Source organism: Eupeodes corollae, chromosome 2 (assembly GCF_945859685.1).
Source record: "Eupeodes corollae chromosome 2, idEupCoro1.1, whole genome shotgun sequence".
In the NCBI taxonomy this organism is placed as follows: domain Eukaryota; kingdom Metazoa; phylum Arthropoda; class Insecta; order Diptera; family Syrphidae; genus Eupeodes; species Eupeodes corollae.
Window position 1 is genome coordinate 105,701,507 of NC_079148.1, and position 25,111 is coordinate 105,726,617.

Genomic DNA, 25,111 nt, shown 5'->3' on the forward strand with positions numbered 1-25,111 from the left:
ACGTTTGTGGGTAAGTAAAAAACCTTTGGAGTTTCAGCACACACAAACAAAAAATGTTGACTTCCCGTCTCTGTTATGTGAAACATGAAAACAAAGTCAAATTTATGTGATGTGTTCCCGCATTCAATTGAAATGGAGAAATTCGAAACCAACGTTTTTACTCATCGAATTTCGAACTGTCAGCCAACATGCCGTAGCCATTACTTGGTGCCATGATCAAACCATATACCAAAACAAAACAATGAACGCTGCTGCGTCAAAATACACTTTACACTACTCTACACTCAATAAAGGGTCAGTAACCATCGCCGGCCGCCGCCGCCGTAAATATGTTGATCGGGTGTTACTGTTGGCTCTAATAAAATGATTGGGTTTTATTTATGGTTTAGATTCTCGAATAATATGGCCAATATATTTTCAAGTACCCTATACGAATTATTGAGGGCTTCAATTACAGAACATTTTTAAGTAGAATTGGGACATGTCGATCTAATTAACGTATCTTATATTATTTATTGTAAGTTGGGCATTAAAAGGGATTTAAGTGACAACAGGACCGCGGGCTCTCAGAAAAAATTTGCACCTTAAATACTACACTAAGTCAGATGAAACTTTCGTTTCAACTCGAGTTGTTTCCGATTACTTTTTCCCTTTACTTCTATTTCTTTATAAAAGTTCTTTGATCTTTTCCTTGGTTTGTAAATTTTTCAGTTTTAAAATTTTACACAAAAAAACGGAAATCTGGATCTAATTTCAAGCTATCGTGCATTTAGCAGGTGAGGTCATTTAAGTAGCGGAAACTTCAAACAACTGAATGAACAAAGCTGTGACTTTGAGTGTAATTTTGTCACGATTCACATAGCTAGGTGTTTTCCGAGAAATATTGAGATGCGTCATTATTTGGACGATCAAATTTGTGAATAACAATCGCAAATACTGTGATACTATGCACTTCGAGTTTTAAGAAAAGTGATACTAGTGCCTTTTCTTTTATGACTTGTTATGTTAATGTAGATTTAAGAATTAAAATCGGTTTATTTTATTGTGAACTCATATAATTTTAATACTGGATAAGATAAAAAGATGATCAAGATAAAATAACCATAAAAACTAGGCAAAGCTGAATTTTGGCGGAGAGGTTTAAAATCTTTAATAAAGGTATGCTTTTGGTCTTGGAGCTCCTGGAAATGATTTTTGCATAGATGAAGGGAAGGAAGAGGCAGTTTCAAACCTCATATGTTCATGTCTTGTCCACATAGACGGACGAAGACTGCAGAATAAAAAGATTTCTTTTATAATGATCCCAGTTTTTTGATAAATTCCGAAATTTACGGTCTTAAACATTTAAAGTTTAGGTCCAAATGGTTTAACGATTTGGGAAGACACTAAGGTCCATGTTGTATCACAATGGACTAAATACTGGTAAAAAATTGTTGGTTTTTTAGCCAGCAGTTATCTAAGCCTATCCTAACTTTAATGTAAAGGCTTTAAAAGTCCAGCTAACACAAGAACACTAGTCGGTCGTCACCAGCGCATTCGTATTTTCACTATTTATGCCTTGGAAATGCATCAAAATAAACCGATTTTCATTGAAAAATCATTCGCAGTGCCAGCAAGGCTACATCTATAAGTACAATTTTTGTATTTGAAATTCGGAACATTCGAAGAAAGATAGTTAAAAAGCCTGTCTAACTACGACGTGTTACTGTTTGGTTGTGTTATTGGACATTATGGTTAAAACACAAACAAGCTTCAGTTTCGGCTTAGTCTGCGTTACGTTGGGCCTGCTTCGAGGTTGCTTTGAATGACACTATCAATATGACATTTCTAAAATGGCACTTCTGTCATTAGCAGCTGTTATAAAAAAATCAAAATAAAAAAATTATGAGTTTTGAATAGCTAATAATTTTTTTGTTTGTTGACTTTTTAACAGCTGTGGAGCTGTCAGACAAAACAAATATTCAGCAAATTTGAATTAGAGCTTCCGTTTCTAGTCACATTACGTAACATTACGTTATTTCCTTACGATTGTCAAATGAAACGTAAGGTCGAAGCTTCATTGTGATAGCATGCATTGAATTCCTTTGGCTGAAGTCGTTGACGTTAACGCGAAGCCGAAGCTGAAGGGTGTTTGTGTTTAAATACAGTTTTTTCAACAGGGACTCTACAAAAATAGAGCTACAGGGACAGCAAACGACGTAGTATTTCTTGCCACTCTTTTGACATTTCTCTTCATTAAGGTTTGCAACAACGAATAAAAATTATTCAAAGTTACTACCGCAATTTGGAGTAATTCAACGTTAAAAGCGCTACGTCCAATTCAAAGTCGTCATAATCGTTCTAGTAGATCAACAATTGAGCGTCGAGTGGACAGTGACAGAAAGAAGTGCCCGTAGCCTCCAGAATAGAATGCTTCAGTTGCAGAAAGCCCAAATGTGTCTCTCGCAGGTCGTTCTCAAGCGTTGGGCATCTCTGTGACGTCGTTGTGGCGAATTTTGCAAACTTATTTTGGCCTGCATTTTTACACGATTAAATTGACGCCAGAACTGAAGCCGTTGGCCACCAGAAGCGTCGTATGTTCGTGAACTGGGCTGTATAACAACTTGAAAATGATTCGGATTTTCATCAAAAAATCACCTTCAGCAATGGGGCTGATTTCTAGCTGAACGGATTCGTCAATAAACAAAATAAGCGGTGTTGTTGAGTCATCATTGGCCCCAATGGGATGATATGGACTTGGAGGACATGTGGTTTCAACAGGGTGGCGCCACAAGCCACACAGTTAATGTCAGAATAAATTTATTGAAAACCAAGTTTGGAGAGCGTGTTATCTCACGAAATGGTCCATTCGCTTGGCCTCTTCGGTAATGCGATTTGACGCCGTTAGACTATTTCCTGTAGGGCTACGTCAATTCTATGGTCTATGCCAACAAGCCAGTGACGATTGATAAACTTCGCACGAATATCGAAAGTGAAATTGCAGCTGTATCGGCCGATTTATGCTTGAAGCCCGTCGAAGATTAGGTGTAGCGTCTGGACTTCTGCAAGCGTGGCCGTTGTGGCCATGCAAAAGAAATCGAGTCTAAAACATAATGGCATTAAACATACTTTCATAGGAATAAATTTCATTGATATCCAAAACCTTTGTTGTTTTATCTAAAAAAAAAACTTTTGTAGCGCTCATATTAAAAACCACGATATTTGAAAATGCGGCTGGTGTTACTGTTACAGTGGAGTGTCTTACCAATCTGTGATTATTGTACAAAGTTTCCTTTTAACAAGTTCCACACATGTTTGAAAAAATCTCAAGTTTGCAACAAAAGTTTTCTGACCTTTTTATTTATTGAAGAAGTGATCGTAATTGACTACAGAAACCCATAGGCTTTTTTTGGAGGCTACGTAAAAGACAAGGTCTATGAAAATGCTACACAATGGATTCGGAAATGAAATCTTGAAAGTGTACGAGGACATCCAGCCGCAAATATTCAAATTGTTTGTGGAAAAATTCATAAAAAGGATATTCTGCAACCGTACTATATTGCCTATAGTTTGTTATTATTAACGGCGTACTCTTTTCTTTACAGTGAATTAAACATCCATTGTTTAATTGAAATCTCTTAATGAAAATTCTATAAAAAGCCAATTTTATATTTATTTTTGGTTGAACCACAGTTTATTAACAGAAATCGGAGATGTTAAAATAGTAAGTTTAAATTTTGAAAATTATAGAATAGGAGACAAGAGACCTTCTCTAAACGTTTGAAACTGTAAAAATATAATTCTAAAATAGGATATCTCTTTCAAACTTATAGAGTGCACAATGGCACCCAATGGATATTTTAAATGCCATACAGCGAGTGTAACTCATTACTTTTTGGGACAAACATTTGGAACTCAAGAAATTTACCTGGGATTTTGTGCCTACATATTTGTGGTTGTACATTAAATATCTGTTCTATGCTAAGAATCATTTATAAACATAAGCAAAATAAACCATGTGTGCTTGAAAATGTGATACAAGAAAGAGGACCAATCGGATAGCATTCATAAAGTACGATTACATAGAATAAATGCAAGAAATTGTTTGTAAACATTACCGCCACACAATTTGTGAACTTTTAAAAAGTCCTTATTCCATTTAACGAAATGTATTTCATTCAAAAAAGTTTCTAAGAAATACTCTAAACATTCAACCTAAAAAAACGTGAGATATTGTGTTTTTAAAATTTCAAAATTTCCAAAATCAAACTTTATATCTGAATACGAAAAAAAAATATTTTTTTTAAATTCTACAAAAAGTCAAATTCAACACGCGACATAAAACATAACAGGGCACTTAAAACTTTTAAAAATAGAAGATAATAGAACTTTAAATATACCTACCCCCTAGAATTTATATTGATTCTCCAAAAAAGAAAAAAAAACAAAAGCTCTATTTTTTAATTCAATATTATGTACTAACCTTTAAGTTCCGGCGGTCTTCCATTTCTGCTCCCAATCGTCAGACTATCCAAATCATTTAAACTATTCGTATTTGGCGATAGAAGTTTCTCCGCCAGTAATGGATTCGCTGCAATCGAAAATCGATTGCTATTATTGCTACCCGGCCCATTATAGCTCCGTTGATTCTGATGTTGCTGATGCTGAGCGGAAATATTAGACGATGAACACGCTGTCACTGATGCAGCCAACGCCAACAGAGCGGTTTCTGCTGCTGTCACAGCTATACTATTCGCTAAGGCAACACTTTGTTGTTGCATGAAATTATTACTAATATTAGATTGCATTGAATTATCACCGGGCATAAAATTTGTTGGCCCATTATTGCTGATGCCTTGTTGTTGTTGCTGTTGTTGAACTGTCAAATTATTGTTATTTTCCTCCTGCTTTAAACAAAACAGAAAAAGAAATGAAAAATGAATCGTGTTGCCAAAAGAAAGAAAATTTAAAATTTCAAAAAGGCAAACCTTCACTTCCACTGTCGCCAAGTCTGAGAGTAAGCTTTCGATTTCAAAATTACTCTCAGACAATTGTCGAAATAATTCCTCAGACGAGTCATTACAGAGCGGATCCAGGGAATTCAATTCACAACTTCCGTCGTTCAAATCTGTATTTTGATTTGAATTTCCATTTCCGGTTGAAGCATCCTACAAATAAAAACATCGAAATTATATAAATTCATCGACAAATTTAAAATTTTCCACAAACCTGAAGACAAGTGGCAATATCTAAGCCTCCAACCATTCGACCATCGTTATCGGGACACCATAATAATGCGTCATCGATAAATGGCATCGCCGATAAGGCAGAGCCACTCCGAATGCCTGTCGCCAGTGCCAGCGTATTGGTTTGTGTCCCCGGTTGCGAAGACAACTCTCCACCACTCCCACTTCCGACAGTGGTATTTGTTGTTGGTAACGTGATGATGCTTTTTGTTTGCTCTATTTTTCTCCCAATTTTATTGTTTTTTTTTGTATTTATTGTGTTTCTCAGTCTTTTCTTCTAAAAGTTGATAAATTTCTGTTGCTTTGTAGACAAAGGCACTTCCTGTTTGTTTTTTTTTAATGGTTTCTGTACGCACTAAACGTCTTTTTCATAGGCACTTTTCGAACTCTCCAAGAAAAGCTTTTGTTGTTGATTTAATTATTGCCAAGTAGAAGTAAAATAAAAAAAAGCTTCTACTCTGCACTTTATAATTGGTTTTGTTTTGCTTTGTTTTAAAAATTTTGAATTTCCGTTAAACTGGATTGATTTAATTTTTTGTTGTTTTAAGATTCACTAGTAAATATTCTTAGATTAAAAATTTTTATATAAAAAGGACGTATGTGTTTCGAATAGGTACAAAATGGTGACATCTTTTTAACCAGCAATAAACTATCTGGCTGATAGAGATAAATAGTCTTTCTAAGAGTGAATTTGGCGTAAAGTTTTAAATGAAAATCAGACACAATAAATTTCATTGAACACATAGGTAAAGTTATTTGATGTTGATTTAATTCTTTTGATGTTTTACTTCATTAAGTCTGAAAATTAAAAACAAAAGATAAAATGGTTATTTATTGTGTTTTATAATTAAAATTTCTTTAATTTTATTTTACTTAGATTTCTATTTTTAAAGGAAAGTTAAAAGAAAATTCAAATCAACGAAACAATTTGGAATTTATTTCGAAAAAGCTTTAATAGATAATAAGCATTGCATGCATTTAGGTGTTTTGTTTACTGAACTCATTCATTTCTAAATGACAGCAAGAAATACCGGCTTCTGTCAATGTCAATCTGACATTTCTCAATCTTTCAACAGGTTTGTTTATTTTTCTCAGCGAAATCAGAACAATTTTTAAACGTTTTCTAAATGAGTTAAGTTATTTATTGGCAAAATAAACCATGAGTGATAAACCGTCCTCTTCTAAATCGCACAAAGATGTTTCAGAGCAATCACTGCCACCAGAATTGGATATAACCAGCGATGAATTCGATCCATTCCAAGCTCTCTATGCAAATACTGATATCAAGTTAACAAACAGGAAAGCACAGATTATTTACCAAAACTTTGCTGCTTTGGAGATAGAATACACCAAAAAAGGTCTATATGGTTTGTCTTTAAAGCCAAAAGATAACACAAAAGAGCCCAGTAAGAATGTTGCTCCAACGGCAACGGAGCCACAGCCTTCTACTAGTGGCAGACGTTTCTTGCCACATCAAAGTGAGTTTTATATGAAAAATATTTGCTATCCATAAATTGACTAAAAACGTTTTCTTTAAGTGGCAATTAAATCTAGTGGACCAAGAAAGAAGAACACAAGAAGTCTGACCAGGCTAATCGAAACCATGGAGGGACCATTGGCTGCTTTACGCGACTGTATGCGTGATGGGCGTCAAATAAAAATCCACACACGATCAGAGCACGGAGTCCGGGGTACAATTACAGGCTTTATAATAAGCTTCGACAAACATTGGAATATTTTACTGAGAGATGTTCATGAAACTTGGAAGAGAAGGAAGTACAAGTATGATGAGAATAAGTTTTGTGGTAAGAATGAATTGTTGGTTTGTGTGCTGTGAGACTGTATGAAGTTTTTTTTATATTTTAGGAACACCCTCGGATTGCAGTGAACGACTTAGGCGCTTAGGAATAACATTGCCTGTGGCTAGTGTCAAAAGTTTAAACAGAAAGAATGTTGAATTGAGCCGGAGTATTCCGAACCTTTTTATTCGGGGAGATGAGATTGTTGTTGTTATTGTTGGGAAAGTGGAAGGAAAGAAATCTGAGATTCAAAGTATTGAATAGTTTGGAATGAGTACAATAGTCTGGGCGGCAAAAGTTGATAATAGTATTTTTCTCTATGGCAAGGGAGATCCTTTGCTCTCTAGCACTATATTTATGTAAAAAGGATTACATAAACACAAAAACAAAATTACATTTATGTAAAAAAAAGTATTTTTGATGTTTCTATATTTTTGAATTATATTATATGCTAAAAGACATAGATCCATTTAGTGTTTGGTCCAAGTGTTTATATTGCAAAATATGCTTGTTTTTGACCCCCTAACGAAATAACGATATCCATTTTTGGCACCCAAGTTATCGTACTCTTGCCAATAGATTTTGTTAAATTTTAATAAATTTAAGTGAAAAATACGCAATTTTTGTGTTTCAATAATGACGTTTTTTAAAAAGAACCAAAAGGATTTGTTTTAAACATAATTCTTTTTGATTGGTGAGTTATGTAGTTTTGACAAATTGGGATTTTTTAAAGTGAATGGAAATAAAAAGAAAAACAAGGCACAAATAACATTAAACGTCAGAGGGGCTTCAAGTATTTAAAAATCTTGCCAACGAGATTTTTCGTGTCCCGTAAATGGGCAGGTTCAGGCGACATAAAGGACTTGAAAATAATGCAAATTTCTGATTGGCTAGCTGCCAAAAAAATACTTTCCAATTAAGGCAACTTTAATGGAAAGTTGACTGGAATGTTAGTAAATAAAAATCTCCCTACCTATTAAGTCAAACCAGCTTATGTCAAAATGACAGCAAGCCATGTTTTTTTCATTCAACTGAAAGTTGAACTTTATTTCTCTATGATTTTTTTACTTTCTGATCAATTTTATTTAATGTTTTTTTTTTTGGAAAAGGGTTCCTTGTCAAATTGGAAAAGAAATAAGTAATATATTTTTACAATACAAAATACAAATGTTGATTGACATGTAGCTTGCCTGAGGAGTGTTTTGAAGACAATATTGGGTGCATTCACAAAGCTAGTGGCTACGTGAATGCAAAATTGCACTACAAAGCTAGTCAATCCCTAACTGTCATATTAATGAAAAATATAAATATATAAAATAGGATATATTTGTGTTTTCAGAACTTTAAGTAGTTTTTTTTTCTTTTTAAATTCAATAAAACCAAACAGAAGATATGATTGATTTGTATTTGTATTTAAATTCCAAAAGATTCATTTCACTTTGAATTCTTATTTCCTTACTTCTTTATCAGCTGCTCGGATTGTGAAATGTCAAAACTTTTTTACTTTACGTCGGAGGGGAAATTTCAACTACATACATACTTTTGTAGTTAGATTAAGCCAATCAGAATCCCTTGACTACGTAGCCACTAGCTTTGTGAATGCGACCATTGTTTTTGGTAGTTTTTGTACGATGAACTGAAGCTAGAAGTTAGTGAAGTTAAGTTCTGAGTTTGAAATGTATGACACTAGAAAAAAGTAACTAGCTGTCTTGTTCAAAATTTGCGTTCAAAGAATGCAGTTGCAAATTAATTCTCTTACGTTGTCTGAAACTGCCCAATGTCAATACACTAAGTTAATTTGTGTGTTAACGTACAAATATACAATATATGTGGTTTTCTGTATAACACAACAAAAAAAAGTACTACGCTAAAAACATAGTTTTCTTAATTAACTTTTTTAGTTAGAAAAAGGTTTAGGGCATATTCTACTACAATTTTGAAAAATTTCACTTAAACCTGTACAAAGTGGCTTGTAGAGGGTAAAAAATAAATTGCGTTAGCTGGAGAGCCAAGATCTTTGAAATATTGTTTGCTGTTGGTTGAGAAATTTTATGAAGTCGGGCTGGCACAAATATTAGCACGCATTTCATTGAATTTCGATCTAAAAGTCAATCATAAACTTGACAGTTTTTTTTCTCAAATCGATAACTTTCAATCAAATCGGCTGCGTTCAATCTCAGACAGATGGGGTATCGGGATACCTTTTTGTTAGTATTTTACGTGTAAAATAACAGCTGAGATGTCAAAAAAGGTATCCAAGAATTTCTGGGGTATGTACTATGTAGGTATCTGACAGAGCAGCTGATTCAACACATGGTGGAATTTCAAGAAAAATGATTTCAGCTTTTTGTTTTTTTTTTTTTGGTAAACAAAAGGATACTAAATGTAAGTTGAAGTTGTATTTGAGGATGTTTTGTACATAATAGACGATGAAGAAGCTTTTTGCCTCCGAAGTTTAGAAAGTAATTATGATCTATTTTGACTTCGAAGCTAAAATGTTTCTCTGCTTTTTGTGAACAGCTGAAAGTTGATTTTATTTTTTTGTAAGCTATTTCAATACAGCTATCCAACTCGTTCAACAAGGTGTCTAAAAATCCACCTATCCAAGATACCCTATCAAACACGAGATTGAACGCAGTCGTTGTCTCCATCTATACCCTGATTACAAGAGGAGATCGAGGAATCGAATCGAATTGAAATTTCGATACAGGTATATAGTGGCACTGAATCGAGGAATCGAATTCAAATGGAATCAAAATGACATTTGGGTGTTATTTGTGTGCGTACTGCTACGTGAATAAATTTCAAATTTTATAACAATGCTTTCAACATTAAATCCATTTAAATGGAGTATTTTTGCTTAGAAAAAACAAGAGGTAAAAAAGTCAGAGGCAAAACGTCACACACCAATAACTCGATTTCCCGATTCAGATTTACAAACAAATTTTCGATTCGATTCACCTCTTTCAGTGGATTAGATTACTCGAATCCTATTTCAATCCGATCCAGGTCTATACGGCGCTAAATCCTGATTCAATTCGGATTCAATTCTAATCGTAAACGCGGTATATTTTAAAGGGGTCCAATCGGGTAAAGTAGAGCTTTGGTTTTTTGTTAGTTGGTAGCACTCTAATATAAAGCTAAATATCACAATATTGATATATGCTAAAGTCCTTTGACATTTTAATATTTGTTTTTTAATGTTCAAATAAAATGTCTCCTAATTTAATTTACTAAATCAGTTTGTTTAGACTTAGAAACAGCTTAAACATAGGTTCCGTCTTGTTTACTTTTAGACTCCAGATCATCGTTTTAAAATGTGTTTAAATTGTCTATGAATTACAGAAATTGAAGTTCAATTTAGCAAAGACAAAATCAGAACTTATCAAGAAACTATGAATATGACCCATTGTATCTTGAAATTTTATTAGAGCTAAGAGTGAATGTTTTATTTTATACGAGAATTCGGACGAGTGACGCTCCAAAACGTCTTGTTAAAACCATATGCCAAGGTCTTCCATTTTGCGAAAAAATAGAATGTAACCATTCACAGATTCGATTCGTATTATCCTTAAAGAAAACGGTCTGCCTGTAAAACAAACCAAACGATTTTTTGATAAAAAAGTGGATTTTTGGCCAAATTTTCAAGACCAAATACACCAAAAATTCGGAGTTGTGGTGGATCGTTCGGCTTCAATTCTTGCACGAACTGTATTTTGAAAGGCTTTAAACCTAAGATCTTTTGCAAAACTTTCCAATTAGCGGAGTAACGAAGGGCCAAATGTTGCGAAAGGTGCAGAATCGATAATTCATGGTCATCACTTAGAATGGCCGAAAAAGCTGTGGTACTTTTCTTCCAACAATTTGAATTTGATGGGAAATTAAATCCACACACCAAAAGTTCGAAATAGTTTTAAAAGCAAATTTTAGAGTTGAACAATATTGTTTGGAACCCCTTATTTGAAAATAGAATTTTGTCATTGTAAAGAATTATTACGATCATCTCAAGAACTTGTAAATATTTGGTCCCAATATCAGCTGTTTATCTTACAAAACATTGAACAAATGATGAAATTAAATTTGTAATGGTAAAAAATAATAATTAATCCAAGAATACACCATGCAAACCCCTTTTGGGGTGCTTTGGCCCCTATATATAGTGCATGTTTTTCTAATAAGAGATATCATTTTGAACAGCTATTTGGGAAGTTGTCATTTTTAAAATTCTTATCTTTTGATTTTTGACAAGTAAGAACTGACCCAAAATACACTGAAACAGAATCACTTCGTATTTAGTATTAAGATTTTGGTTTTAAGGCTTCTAGAGTTTTTGTAGAAAGCTTGAAATGCATTCAAGTATTCCAGATTTTCATCAAATTCAGTAATAAGACACAGTTTCCCCTCGGATTTGGGGCTCGGAAAATGAGAGAATATTTCTTAAAAACCCTGTCCATTCTCAATAAGGTTGTAATTATTGGAATATATTGCTATAGACGAAGTCGCGCGCTATCTATCTTGCAAGCAACGATACAATGACAATGTTGCACGAAAAGTTTCCTGACCGCTTTATTTCTAGCAGAAGTGATCACAATTGGCCACCGAGGCCAATTTCCTCCTTTAGACTTGTTTCTTTTGAGCCAAAAATAAGGTATACAACCAATTCAAGATTTTAAGGATTGAATTCCTAAAGTTATGAACGACATACAGCTGCAAATATTCGAATTGGTCCTTAAAAATTCATGAAAAGGTTATGGTGCTGTAGCCGTAGAGCTGCGCTGGTGACCATTTGGATGATTTTTTCTCAAAGAACAATACAAAAAAATGTTATTTTTAATAATAAATAAATATGTTAACAAAAGAATCTGGTATTTTTGGACCAACGCTTTGGCATGTTCTCTCTAGATTGAGGGACCGTTTTAATAAAAAATACAAAAACATGTTTGATTAATCATAAACCCACGAGGTGTAAATTCTTCTTTTTCGCCATGTTAGTATTTACTTAATGCAGCATGATAATAATTAACAGTCTCTAACGATCCACTAAAAAAGCTCTCCACACTTCCCAAATCATCGCTGGTAACGTGTATAATTAAGAAATTAATATGTGTGACTGCCTCTCTCTAGCAGTGCATACCTTTCTATAGACATCCACGAAAAAAGCGAAAGTGCATTCACGGGCGTACACCGCTGCCGCCGTTCAGCTACTGTACAATTTTATATCTAATTGTACTTTGTATGTTCAACAAACAATTGACTATGCGTTAGCGTTAGCGTTGTAATGTAACACGAGACTTAGATTATGTTTGTAATAATTATTAAAATAATTACGCCTAGTTCCTATCACTTACAAAAATACCAAGTGAGAGTGTAATCGGTGATCACCTTCTGATACCAACTTTTAATTCCACCACGTACGGTACTACTACGACGATGACGATGATGTTGATGGTGACGGCGGCGACAGCGACGACGTATTGCAAACTACATACAATTTCAATGCTGTTGCATTACTTCCTCGCATTTTGCTTCGCATCACATCCAGGTGCAACAACCGCAAACTCAGCGTCAGATTCAGCGCATATAGTAGGCACAGTACATTAACAATAACCACACACCATGGAATAGCACATCATCATCTCTCCCTGGTATACCCAGTCTTAATTCTCAAATCTCAGGGCAGACAGACAATGGAGCCTGTTGTTATTGTGCGAATTGGGAATCCAACACCCGCGATCAGCCAGTGGATTGTATCTGCACAAAAATAACATGGATACGGATAATCACACACACGTTAGACTCGAATTAAATAATTCAAATGTGCATTATAAATAATAACAATAAGAAAAATTATTATTGTTGTTATTATACATTTTTGTACATATGTATATATGTATGTAGTATGTACATATATTTACAGTACATGATGTGGGATTGTTAAAGTGGGTGCGCGAGGAACGAAATGTAGTTAATTTTCTCACTAAACCATTAACTGAACTTTAAGATGAACTTGATTACGAATTTGTTCCTTCGTTTTTGAAAAATTAACGAACTACAAACCGGTCTTGACCTTAAAGTCAACATCTTCTTATAGGATATTCCATCGCTGTAGAAGGGAAAACGAGTCAATAAAAACATGTTATTTATCCAAAATTGACGAATACTTATATGAAGGATTGATTTTGACTAAAGTTGTGTAATAAGGTTAATTTACATTACTTAAAGCACCATAATCATTATTTTGGACGTTTTCTAACGAGTTCTTGTTCATATGATCTTATTATACCTATAGCCAAAGCCGCTATCGTATATGTAAGTCAAATTAATGTGCACATTACAATGCTCAAGGTGTTAGGCGTTGAAAGGGAATTTAAGGAGAAAAAGAAGTAATAAAAGAATTGAAAACCCATAACTAGAAGTTTTACTGATGGCATTTCAAAAGGAGTTTCCAATAAGGACTTGACAACTTTCCCAATTAAAACGTACTTCGGTTCAAATGGTTTAACGCCTTCAATTCTTGAGGCAGCTTGAACTTGTATGGGTGCAAAATCTAGATGGTTTCGCAAAATACGCAATTATAAGATCGGAACGACAGCGATATTTTTGACACTTTGACCAAAACGTTGTCTCACTAAGACGGTTTAGTTCAGTTAATCGTCAAGGTTCCAGCTAAAATTACAGGCTTTCCGTCAACACGATGTTCGGATTTCTTTAATTGTAAAAATATTTTGTATCGTCACTGAGGATATAACTTTGACTAACTAGCTTACGGATTCGACAAAATCATTAAATACTTAATGTAATAATTTGTATTTGTTTTTTAGAATAAGAGGCTTTACATTGCTTACATTTTCAAAAGCTATTTTATAGTTTGACATAAGTTTGCATTATTTGCTGAGGTATTGGTGATGAAAGAATGTTTCAGAAATAAAAATTCGTAGAGCTTGAAAACTTCGTAAATTACAGCTTAATTAATATCTTATTAAATAACAAGTTAGATTACATTTCCGTCTTCATAAAAGTGGATTGACTCATCTTCCTATCCTCCGAGATAGATCCGGAAGGTATAGCAATCTGGAAGTTAATATAGAATTGTAGCTGGGGGATGGTGCTGCTTTGGAATTGATTTTAAATAATTAAGAATAACGGAGTGTCACTGTGACAAAGCACTAAGACGAATAACAGAGTTTGCAGCTATTTGTTTGCTAAGAATATCTAGAGGTTATTAGATAGAGTATGGTGTCCAGTGTCGCATATGGGGAAGTGCGAATCAATTGGCCTGTACATAACCAAGCAGAACGTTGTACTTTGCCTAGTTTGGCGCGGTTAACACGTTTATCTTAATCAGTATACCATATTGTCACACCGTATAAGAAAATCGGTCTGATTACCGATGTATATAAAAACTAAATACAAAAATTGGGTGACGCAACAGTCCGTTTAGAACTAGGGCCTAGTGACTTACAACTCTCAACCATTCTTGTGTGCGAGTACTGTTGTCAGGGATGGAGGGGACCTACAGTTTTAAGCCGATTCCGAACGACAAATTTGAGAAAGCACTTTTCATGACAAGAATTAATCTAGGAGAATTTGTCAATTCCTCGCAAGAGGCAGTCCTCTTAAAAAAACCCAAGACCTCTAGCATGACAGTCCAATCCACTAACCATCATGCCACGGGTACTACTACCGATGTATGTAACCAATGAGTAATTCGAGATTACAACACCCATTTATTACTAACAGCCTATATTAACCTATATTAACTTTCTTGAATCTTTCTTCTATGAAACGTTTTCCATTCAGTTTTTTGTCAAATTACTCTTTCAACTTTCCTATTCGTAGACGTATTTGTTATCTTCTGACTCTGAATGAATGAAATGAGTGAAAAATACTAATAAGGGTAGACTTTTCAAGGACATACAAACAAATTGTATTTATGTACAAGCTGCAAAAATATTAAAATAATTTAATAGTTTGAGTTTGAGCATTTATGTACAAAATGTCAAAGTGCTATTCCTCCGAATCTTCAGGTAGCTAAATAGAACATGATTCCGATAAATTAAAATTCAAACCTTCAAAATTTCCAAATTTTTATACAAAATTCAATGAAACCGTTATAATTGATGTTTAGCTTAAATTATTATTGGAGAAAGAACTTTTTCAGTGGTTCAAGAACATATGTGAACAAATTCACGAATAAGTTTGCATTTTATGGGAAAAAATTCTCAAGATGCTGTCGGACTTTGAAATGTATTCATTAATAAAAACTATAGTTATGCTAATATTTTGATATTTCGGACTTTGTTTGAAAAATGCTTTAAGGTTGTTGTTCATCGCATTGACGACCTACTATAGCGATGACACAACAGGAGGCAATGACCATGACCGTGTTTAAGGTAGCTGATGGTACTCCACCGATTGCTTCTCCAAAAATGTACATGGAAAACATTTTGAAGTTTCCCACCAGTAGAAAAATTGTATCTACTTTTTTTTGCTCTTTTTAATAGCTTGACGATTTCTGAAAAATTTGTATGGTACAAAACTATAATTTTTGTTTTTTATTTGCTATGACACACCGCTTAGTACCAAAGAAAAAAGAAGATTTTTTCAAAAAAAGTTTCGGTCGAAAGGCAAAAATAAAAACATTTAAGATAACATTTATCTATTTAAAAAAAAAATGAATCATTTTTTATTTTAGAAGACCACCACAATATATTCAAAAACAATTACAAAAGTTGATTTTCCTTTCCTAAGCTTTAAAGTTAATTACTTTACTATCTAAAGTGTCACAATCTGTATTTACTCTTTATAACTTTATTACTTAATCCAATTTGCATAAAATGTTCAATATATGATATGTGGGTTTAGAGAGGAATGGGGAGAAAATAGAAATAGGAAAACTTTCTAAAAAATTGCTAATCGTTGGTTAAAACCGTCAGGTCAGGACCTTTTTTGGACCTTCATCTTATAAACAAATACAAAAAAATATCGAGATCAAGAAACTTTAAAAATGTATATCAAGTGAAATTATTTTAATAGGAAATAATAAAAACATTGTTACATTGCTTGGTCCCTATAATAAAAATACCAAATATGTACGGAACATTCTTTTACTTTCCAAAATGCCGGTCCTTAAATTCACATAATATCAATTTTCTTTAATGACACTCCTGAATAAGTGTTTCCTATTTAACAAAACAAAAGTAATTTACATTTTTCGTAGCATATTAAGTAATAAACATTCAAGCCAAAAAACCAGTGGCACGCTTTTTTTTTTACTTAAATTCCTAAAAAAGAAGTCTAATTACATATTTCTAAAAAAGTCCAGTGCTAATACCAATGGCAAAAAAATCATGAAAAATAAAAGTGAAAATGTTTCTTATTTTTGGTTTGTTTTATTTGTATAGCGTAGCATGCGCAACAGATGCACTTGGTTTTTATTACAAAACCGTGAAGTAGTCGCACAACTGCAAATGGTCGCTTAGTACGACTGATAGCACAACCGTCACCATAAAATCGCTTGAGTGTGTCGTCATCAACGTCATTTCTGCAAAGAGTATAGTTTCGTTGGTTAAAAAAAGTTGTGGAGATTACGTTCCACATCACTATATGGAAACTCACAATAACTCCCAACAGCTGTGGCAACTGAAAGTCTTTTTTTCACTCATGGTGTTGGTGTGTGCTCTCGACGAGCGACGCACGCACCCAGAGCAAAAAGCGACCAGCCAGCGTAGCGCAACGTTCAAGCTCGGTCGAGGTTTTGTTAGCGCAAGGTTGCAGGAAGCGTGCGGTAATGGAAACGGCAATCAACAGTGTCCATGCCATTGACCGACCGATCACCGATGTTTCGCTTCGCTATACCCAACCAACTTACTGAACTGGCTTTGCTGCTATACAAGAAACTTGCACTGCACTGCACTGCACACATGGTGGATGGTTATGGTCTCGGAATTGAAAATGAAAACCATGAACACTTTGTTTCCTTTATCTAGCTTAGAAATACTATTGCCAACTTGGATGAAAAAATGGCCATCCTTAATTCTCTACAGCATGAAGCAGAGCTTACAAAAAAGGGCACCATCTGTTGTTAGTCCCATGAAGTACAATACAAAAGGAAAATGGGCATTTTGTTCTACCTATTGCTCACAGTTTAGATATACATATGTCGGTGGAAAGCTTAGCCCTGATACATTATTTTATTATATGGACACAAAGCTGTAAACCATGAGGTTTTGGAAATATTGGGTTTTCTCAAAAGGGACTTGATAACTCTTAATTTAATTTGTGAACTTATCCCTTTTTACTAATCCTCGAGCATTCAATGCCAATTTTTAATAATTCTCGTCGTCGTCCGTGAAACAACGGCTTCTGAAAATAGCAAATAATCCAAATCAGTCAATTCCAAGGCGTTCTCAAGAATTGGGCGTTACTTAGACTACATTATTACATATATAATAATAAGGATCTTGGTTTATACCCATTCAAGATCAATCTGGCTCAAGCCTTTAAACCATTTGAAGTGAGGTTTATACGTGCTCCGATTAGACTCTAGAGAAGATGTGCCAAGATGTTGAATTTCTTCACAAAACCATCTTCAGTGACGAAGCTCATTAATGGCTCGATGGGTTCGTTCGTTAGTAAGCAAAATATTCTTCGTCATCCACAAAATATCACTTTTGGTGATGTTTACTTGCCGGAGCGTTATTAGGTCACGTTAAAGTACATGACTATAGCTTTAGCGTGCCATGATTACCAATTATTTTCGGCCCGAATTGAATTATATAGACTTTGACCACATGCAGTTCTAACAGCATGGTGTCACATAGCACATCTTACAATTTATTTATTAAAGAGTAAGTTTTATAGGAGTGTTATCTCAAGTAATGGGCCAGTCAATTGATCGCCTCTTCTGTGCGGTTTAACAATTCAAGATTATTTTTTGGAGCTACGTTAAGACGTTGGTTTAAGCTAACAAGTTCCAATAAATCGATCGCTGCAAACAAGCCCGCTGTGTTGTTATCATCGAAATCAAGTTCTATTCCTAAATTTTTTGATTCTTCTTCAAGTCTACAATACAGATTTTGAAATGGAAAAGGTTTGACACAAATATTTAAACAAATTGGTAAAAGTGTAAGAACCTTTGGACTTATGGAAGAAGAGAAATTCATAAATAGCCGTTTTCGCGAAGTTAAACTTTGACGACATTTCATGAGACTTTTTACGCTGTTTTGAACACTTGTGTCCCCCAGGGCTTCGTTTTTTCTCCGAATCTTTTTCTTATAATTATAAATGATCTTTTGTCTGCTACTTTTAATCCACTGAACTGTTTCGACGACGACCATACCCTCAGCTTTTCATATTCGTTTCTAGATTCAAATCCTTGTCTTGCAGCGTATGATAAGCTCATTCAATTTTGATCTTGACAGCATTGTCCAAGGGAGAATCAAAAACCGTGTAGAATGCTTCGAATTCTTCGAAAACTCAATGCTGTCTCCTGTCGTTAAAGAGTAAAAAAAACCGATGCTGCTATCTATGAGTGGCACTAGCATCCAGGAAACATATCAACTGTCAGTACTAGGTATGTGTATCACAAAATACCATTTATGGAATGATCACATATTTGATATTGCCAAAAATGCTGAAAGGTACTTAGGATTTCTCTGACGGTGTAAGAAATGTTTCACCCCTCCTGTAATTTACAAAGTCTTCATGCGCCCAAAGCTTAAATATAATTCGCATATATGGGCCCCTGTTACAAGTTTCAATCTCTTGGATAGAATTCAAAAAAGGTGCTTTAAAAATGATAGGCGATAGAACTATATCAAAACCTTTACATCGCTAGAACACCGCCGCAATGTTCCATGCCTTTCGTTGTTCTTTCGATATTAAACAAATTAGCCAGTTGCATTCCATCCCTTAAAAGATTCATCCATAGTACTAGCACTTCCAGGAATGGTATTGAGCTCAATTTCGGGCTAACTGTCAAGTATAGAGATTCCTTCTTAAATCGCACATAGAGAATGTGGAATACCTTTGCCAACTCTGTTTTTCCCCTTCCATTTTTATGATCAAAGCTTTAAAACCAATGTGCACCGAAATCATTACTGCATTTTACGCATAGAGTAACACAACAAAAACGAGATCAAAATAAAGCAGACTTCAGGACCATATATTCCATATGAAATTCTTTAGAATCTAATGTAATGACTGCTGTTGGTAACCATAGAAATTCCTCTCTAATGCTTAGATACTTAGGAGCTACTTGAAAACTTTGCATTCAAAAGAGATCATCGCATTGAGCTCTATTGTATGATCGTAAAAAAGTTGTTCACTACGAGTACATTTTATGGGAAGTCATCACTCGAAGTTGCTTATATGATTTGATTATTGTGTATGAGTCACCCGGTCGTATACGCAACATATTCTAACGATATTTTCCTGCTAGCTTATGGCACAATGCCATCTGCGCCAACGAATAAATTCTAATGAATTCTTTTTTATTCAATCTTTGTGTCGATTGCGTTGTTCCTATCCTTTGTTGTTGCATTGACCAAGAAATTCATACATTGTTCAAACCAAAGCAACGTAGGCCTTTTTATTGTCATTGAGATGTGTATAGAAAATTTATTATTTATCTAAGACTTTTGTGTGCAAAAAAGTTGAAAATCTCCTTGGAACCCCATAACCACCATCACCATCACCACACGCTGCTCTGTACTCTGTACTCCTAGACTGAGACTCTAATGGCGATGGCGGTGGCGTAGGTAAGGTAGGAAGTTGGCAAACATGAAAGATGAGATTCCATGGCTTTGACATTAGATATAGCATTAGAGTGAAGGAGAAATAGTGGATGTGGTGGTATTGGAGATGGCGGGCCTGTCGACTTGGTACTGGATTATAATGGAAATACACTCTTCTAATGCTGCTATTGCGCTCCAACAGGTTTGTTGTTTAATTTTTTTTATTTTAGCAAATTTGTGCGCGATGCAACTTTGCTTTTTTATCTCGACTTTGATCGCGCACAAAAGGCAATGATCCGCGCAACCTGAGACCAACGGGAAGTGGGAAATGGCGGTTAGGCTTTGTGGCCAATTGGCCGGGCCGGAGTTGCATGCCATGCAAACGGTACGACCTCTAACTGGTTGTACTTATATATATATATTTTTCGTTTTGTTTTTGTAGCTGCTGCTATTGCTGCTGCTGCTAAGCGTGTTGGGCTGGCTGTAAAACTTTCTCCGAAAGTATTAAATCATTGGCCTCATCTGTGGACGTGCAGGCGCTATAACAAATTTTTGTTTGCTCATTGAATGTTGTTGTTGCCGGAATTCAGAGATGAATTTTAAAAATCAAATGCAATAAATTTGCCGTTTACACTTTTTTTGGAATTTATTTTTTTAAAGCAAATGACAAATCGACGGTTAATCTTTTTGTAATGATGGAAAGACTTGTGTTGGGTTTTTTATCATATCAAAGTTTATTGAATTTTATAAAAGACTATTGGATGATGTCATAAAATTTCAACTGATGGTTATTTTTAAATATAATTTTCATGTTGCAAGATTAATACTTAAGTAAGTTTATAGAAAAAAAGAAAATTCTCTCTTCAAATCCTTATTAATAGAACTAGGATTACGTTTCTAAAAATCAATTGTTTGAGTTTCATGATGATGTGGAAGAAGTTTCTATGGTGCTGAAGAGATTGAAAATATAAAGTTTAATATTTATTTTAACAACACAATCTTAATTTATCTCTAACACGGTAAGGAATCATTGCATGTATAAACATCCAACTGATTCGAAGAGGAAAAGTAATTTTGACAATGAGAATAATTAAAACATCGGTAGAATTTCGAATTCAGGTAATTTTCAAAAAAAAGGAATTTTTTAATGAATTTCTTGAAGTCTTAATTTATATGAAATGAAATATGCACAAATAAAATAATAGCTAATAGCTAAGGACAAAATAAACAGTTTTTGTGACTTTTTTAGCCAAATGAATACTTCCCAAAAATTCTTCTTCTCAGTAGTTTATAATTTTAAAAATTGTGGTAAATTAGATACTTGTTCAAAGCGAGTATAGATTTCGTTTACAAAAACAAATAGAGCTTCAAATATTAATTTTAAAATAGAAAACTATGTGGTGCAATGGTTCTTAGAGAATTAGGGCCGAGTTAGAACGGCTATATTGAGAAAGCACTTTTCATGACAAGAATTACTGTAGAAGTATTTGATAATATCCCAAACGGTAAGGAGTTGAGCCCAAGATATCTATGATAGTCCTAAGCACTAACTTAAACATTAATGAACACCTAAATTTAATAAGTGTATTTAACTTATAAAATTCCTTTTAAAAAGTACTCATATGCCTTAGTGTACCACAGGGTGTAAATTCTATCAGACATAAACACAACATTTATTCTCAAATCTTTCTTCAAAACAAGCTAAATCAATCCGTTTGATTGTTAAATTAGAGTAATTAGAAAATTGAAAGTTTTGGGAAGCAACGCTGGCTGGCGCCCCGGTAGGCATAAGAATCAAAACAACATTTTGATGGCATCTATATATATCTCATAATTTTACTGAGGAAGAAACTAGGGATAATCTTCCTTTAAGAAGAGGATATAAAAGATTCTTACCTCTTCAAAAGAATTGAAAATTTTCCAATAAGAAGTTTCATTGTGATATAAACAAGTATTTTTAAGAGAAATCAATTGTTTTCTATTCCATTGCAAAGCGAAAGTTATGCCATTGACAATAGCAACGATGATAGCCAAAATAACCGACATAGTTACGGTTGCAGAACCATATTCTCTTTCTGAACTTTTCTATGACCAATTCGCAATTCGTAGTGAAAATGGCTCTTTTCAGTAAAGGTGATTTGCAGTGAATATCCAGATTATTTTTTTTCCAGAACCTAATCAGCAATACTTGTGATTGACCGGATTAAGTTCTTGTACTAACTGCAATTTAAAAGCCTTAGGATCAAAGTTTGTATGCACAATAATGTGTAACGTCGTCGTTTTATGGAATGCCTTATTGTAAAGACTGAAGAGAAATCCACAAACCTGGGATTACTCCAACAGTACCGACGAAGTACAATGTTGTTAAAGAAGCCTGCAATTCTTCAATTAAATTATTAATTTTCTATTTAACATCAGATCACACTCAAGTGGATTTTTGATATTTTTATTATGTCAAGACACAGTGTAAGCATTAGGAAAGGAAAAAAAGAATTTTAAAGGAGATGTAGTTGCACATTGGATCTAAATTGATGAATTTTGCAATGACTGGGAAAGACACAGCGTCGCTCGTAAAGCACGGGTAAAGAACGAATCTCTGTACTTGAAAGTTCGAACGAAGTTGGACTATAGGGTATACTGATGATTTTAAAGTTACATATGCAGTATTTTATTGTCATTGTTTAACAATACCTATATAAATTGTTAAATAATAATAAATCCATAATAGCTTTAAATCTGATATACATATGTAAGTAATATAGCTTTAAAGCCTTTGCATGCATTTTCTTCGAAACTAGCTCCTTAAAAATAGCCTTTTAGTTATTTACTTTTTCAATTACCAATCAAATCATTACAAATCGTTTTTGAATACCTCCATCGATAGATCGTGTCTTTCAATCATATCACAAACATGTAGTTGTTTTATAACGTCTATAAGATCACAACCATCAATCTTAAGTCAAAAACATGATTTGAAGTCCCAACTTACCCAAAGCCATAATCATAATCTCTGTGCCTATCTTCCCTGTCCAATAATTCGAACTCTAATCAAAGTTTTTTGACTGCGCCAAAGAAACAAAAAAAATACGAGCCACTAAAGACTTTAACATGCAAATTCTCTTAACTCTCTTCCCTATCCATTTTGTTGTTGTTGTTGTTTTATATCAGATGGTTTAACCAGCTGAGCTGACATATCAAAAAAACTCGATGGCATAACAAATTTATGTGCACCGTCGATGTCGTCTCCGAAATCTTGAAAAGTAAAACAGCAACAAAAATGTAAAAAAAAAACTATCTATCTAAAAACAATCATAGTCTGATGCACATCGCGACATCCATATAGTGGTTAACGGTATCTGATGATATCGAAAAGGCATAGAAAAGAAAAATGGCCGAAGAAAGACTTTTGATTACCCGAGCGTAATAAACTTGTTTGCTAAAATGTTGTGGTAAATTGCAGTTGCAAGTTGCAACAGCAAGGAATTCACTTCACTTTTTATTTGTTTGTTGTTTTGTCGTTTTTGCTTTCTTCTTCTATACGATAGAAGCGCTAAGTGAGTAAGCGGCGGTGGCGCAGAGCAGCGCAGCAGCGCCAGCGGTTGGATTTGTGGTGTACAAAGTGACAGTGACGGCAGCGGCGGCGGTCGGTGGTTGTGGCAGCGATGGCGAAGCAGGCAATCGCGGTCGGCGCAACGGTGCACGTAGTTCAATGTTAACGAACTAGGAAAATGACTTTCACTGCTGCAATGCCACAACCAGCAGCGTTAAATCCGTTAGAAGAGAAATGGAAAAAACTGAAACCGAAATCACCTAAATTACCTTTGTTTGCGATGATGACGACGAAGACGAAGAACGGCGGCGCGGCCGGCAATAGTCAGCAGTAGTTGTTTTCTGCATTGGCTGCCTGTTTTCGGGACGGAACGCAGTTCACGGGATACGGTTATAGCTGATGTTATGGCAATCGCATGCGCGATATTATATAAAAGTGCTGTGCGCGGTAGCACAACATTGGCAAAGTCTCCGGGCTTGTTTTTCCCCATTCTTCAGCCATATTGGCAGCAAGAGTTATTGAACTGCCAACCACGGAAAGATCTTGCAGCATATCAAGTTGTTGTTGTTATTATTGTTGTTGTTTCTGTGCAGCAATTAACACCGCAAATGCATAATTAGTGTAAGAAAAACATAAAAAAATGTAATCCGAGATGATTGCTAGCTTGAGATAGAGTTCGATGAACCAAAACTTGATATCAGACCATTGACATGAGCTGAATTAACAATTTGTTTCTCATTTTTTTTTTTTGACAAACCATTTCGGCCAAGGTCGAAGAAAGTAATGGATTATGGAGACTTTGCTTAACAATTAAATAAAACAAAAAATAATAAACCATTTATGAGACATCACAATACCAACGAAAAAAAAATAACTTTCGATTCAAATTGAATGTGAACCTTTTATTTTTGTATCATTGAAAACCGAAATTGACGGCCAAGAGCATGGCATGGCGTAGCCATTTAGCTTAAACCAGTGTTATTCATAATATACTCACTCATAATACTTTTAACATTGGATTTTTTGATGGTCAACCTTGAGTTCATTAACAAATCAAATTTATATTTTGGTTGTTTAAGTTTTATGTAATAAATCGTGAAGACGATGATTTTTTTTTTAATGGGAAATGTTTTTATACGAATTACACGTGACTTCAGAAAGGTAGATATCTTTTCATTTCTGCAAGGTTTGAAGCATTTTTCACGTACTGAGAGTTTTGTTTACTCATTGAATAACTCAATGATAAAACCGAAACCTTTAAATTGAGGAATTTAGGGCTTGGAGTATTTTATTAAAGAGTAGTTTAAGAAAATAAGAAAAATTATGAAACTTTGGGTCGGGTTCAATTCATAATAGTTTGGTAAAATATTCCACATTTGATAATGCAGTTTGAAGAATTTTTTAAAAAAGCTTGTGTTTTTTTGTTTGTTTTAAGAAGAACAATGGAACTTTTGAAAACTAAACAAGCACTCGCAATATTATCCAGAAAATTAATTCTTTAAGTTAATCTCCTTGGCTTAGCAGTTTAATTCATCGAATTGATGTTAATCTTCGAAAATATAGTTAATTTTTATAAAAGTTTTCCAAAATATTGATGACAATGTTTCGCATATGAAACAAAATTGTTTAAAGTTATTATCTTTCTTCGTGCTCAGACACTTGGTTCGAAAACCATTGATAATCAGTTTTTAGATGTTTTTGTCGGTTTTCGTCTTTTGTAACTTAAAGTTAACAACAAAATTTTTTAAATGGTTAAATAAGTTTGATTTCAACATCTATGTATTTTTGTTCCCGAGATAT

The 25,111-nt window shown here is 34.2% G+C and overlaps 2 protein-coding genes and 1 long non-coding RNA gene across 4 annotated transcripts in view; 1 reads left to right on the forward strand and 2 right to left on the reverse strand.

Annotated features, from left to right (window-relative positions):
- Positions 1-6,003, reverse strand: part of LOC129945001 (ecdysone-induced protein 74EF) — a 191,735-nt gene extending 185,732 nt beyond the window's left edge. The window contains exons 1-3 of one of the 2 annotated variants that reach the window (XM_056054662.1): positions 5,209-6,003; positions 4,968-5,147; positions 4,463-4,883 (exon numbers count right to left, since the gene is read on the reverse strand). In XM_056054662.1, coding sequence (XP_055910637.1) covers positions 4,463-4,883; positions 4,968-5,147; positions 5,209-5,295 — 688 coding nt within the window. In that variant the 5' untranslated portion in view covers positions 5,296-6,003. Of the gene's footprint in view, positions 1-4,462; positions 4,887-4,967; positions 5,148-5,208 lie in introns of both variants that reach the window. The other variant, XM_056054661.1, reaches the window with a different exon arrangement.
- Positions 6,004-6,291: 288 nt separating this feature from the next.
- Positions 6,292-7,628, forward strand: LOC129945010 (U7 snRNA-associated Sm-like protein LSm11). The gene is made up of 3 exons (XM_056054672.1): positions 6,292-6,703; positions 6,764-7,030; positions 7,092-7,628. The coding sequence occupies exons 1-3, from the start codon at positions 6,385-6,387 to the stop codon at positions 7,286-7,288; spliced, it is 783 nt and encodes a 260-aa protein (XP_055910647.1). The 5' UTR covers positions 6,292-6,384; the 3' UTR covers positions 7,289-7,628.
- Positions 7,629-12,459: 4,831 nt separating this feature from the next.
- Positions 12,460-25,111, reverse strand: part of LOC129945018 (uncharacterized) — a 111,900-nt gene continuing 99,248 nt past the window's right edge. The window contains exon 3 of the long non-coding RNA XR_008781488.1: positions 12,460-12,775. This is a non-coding gene — a long non-coding RNA (uncharacterized LOC129945018). The remainder of the gene's footprint in view (positions 12,776-25,111) is intronic.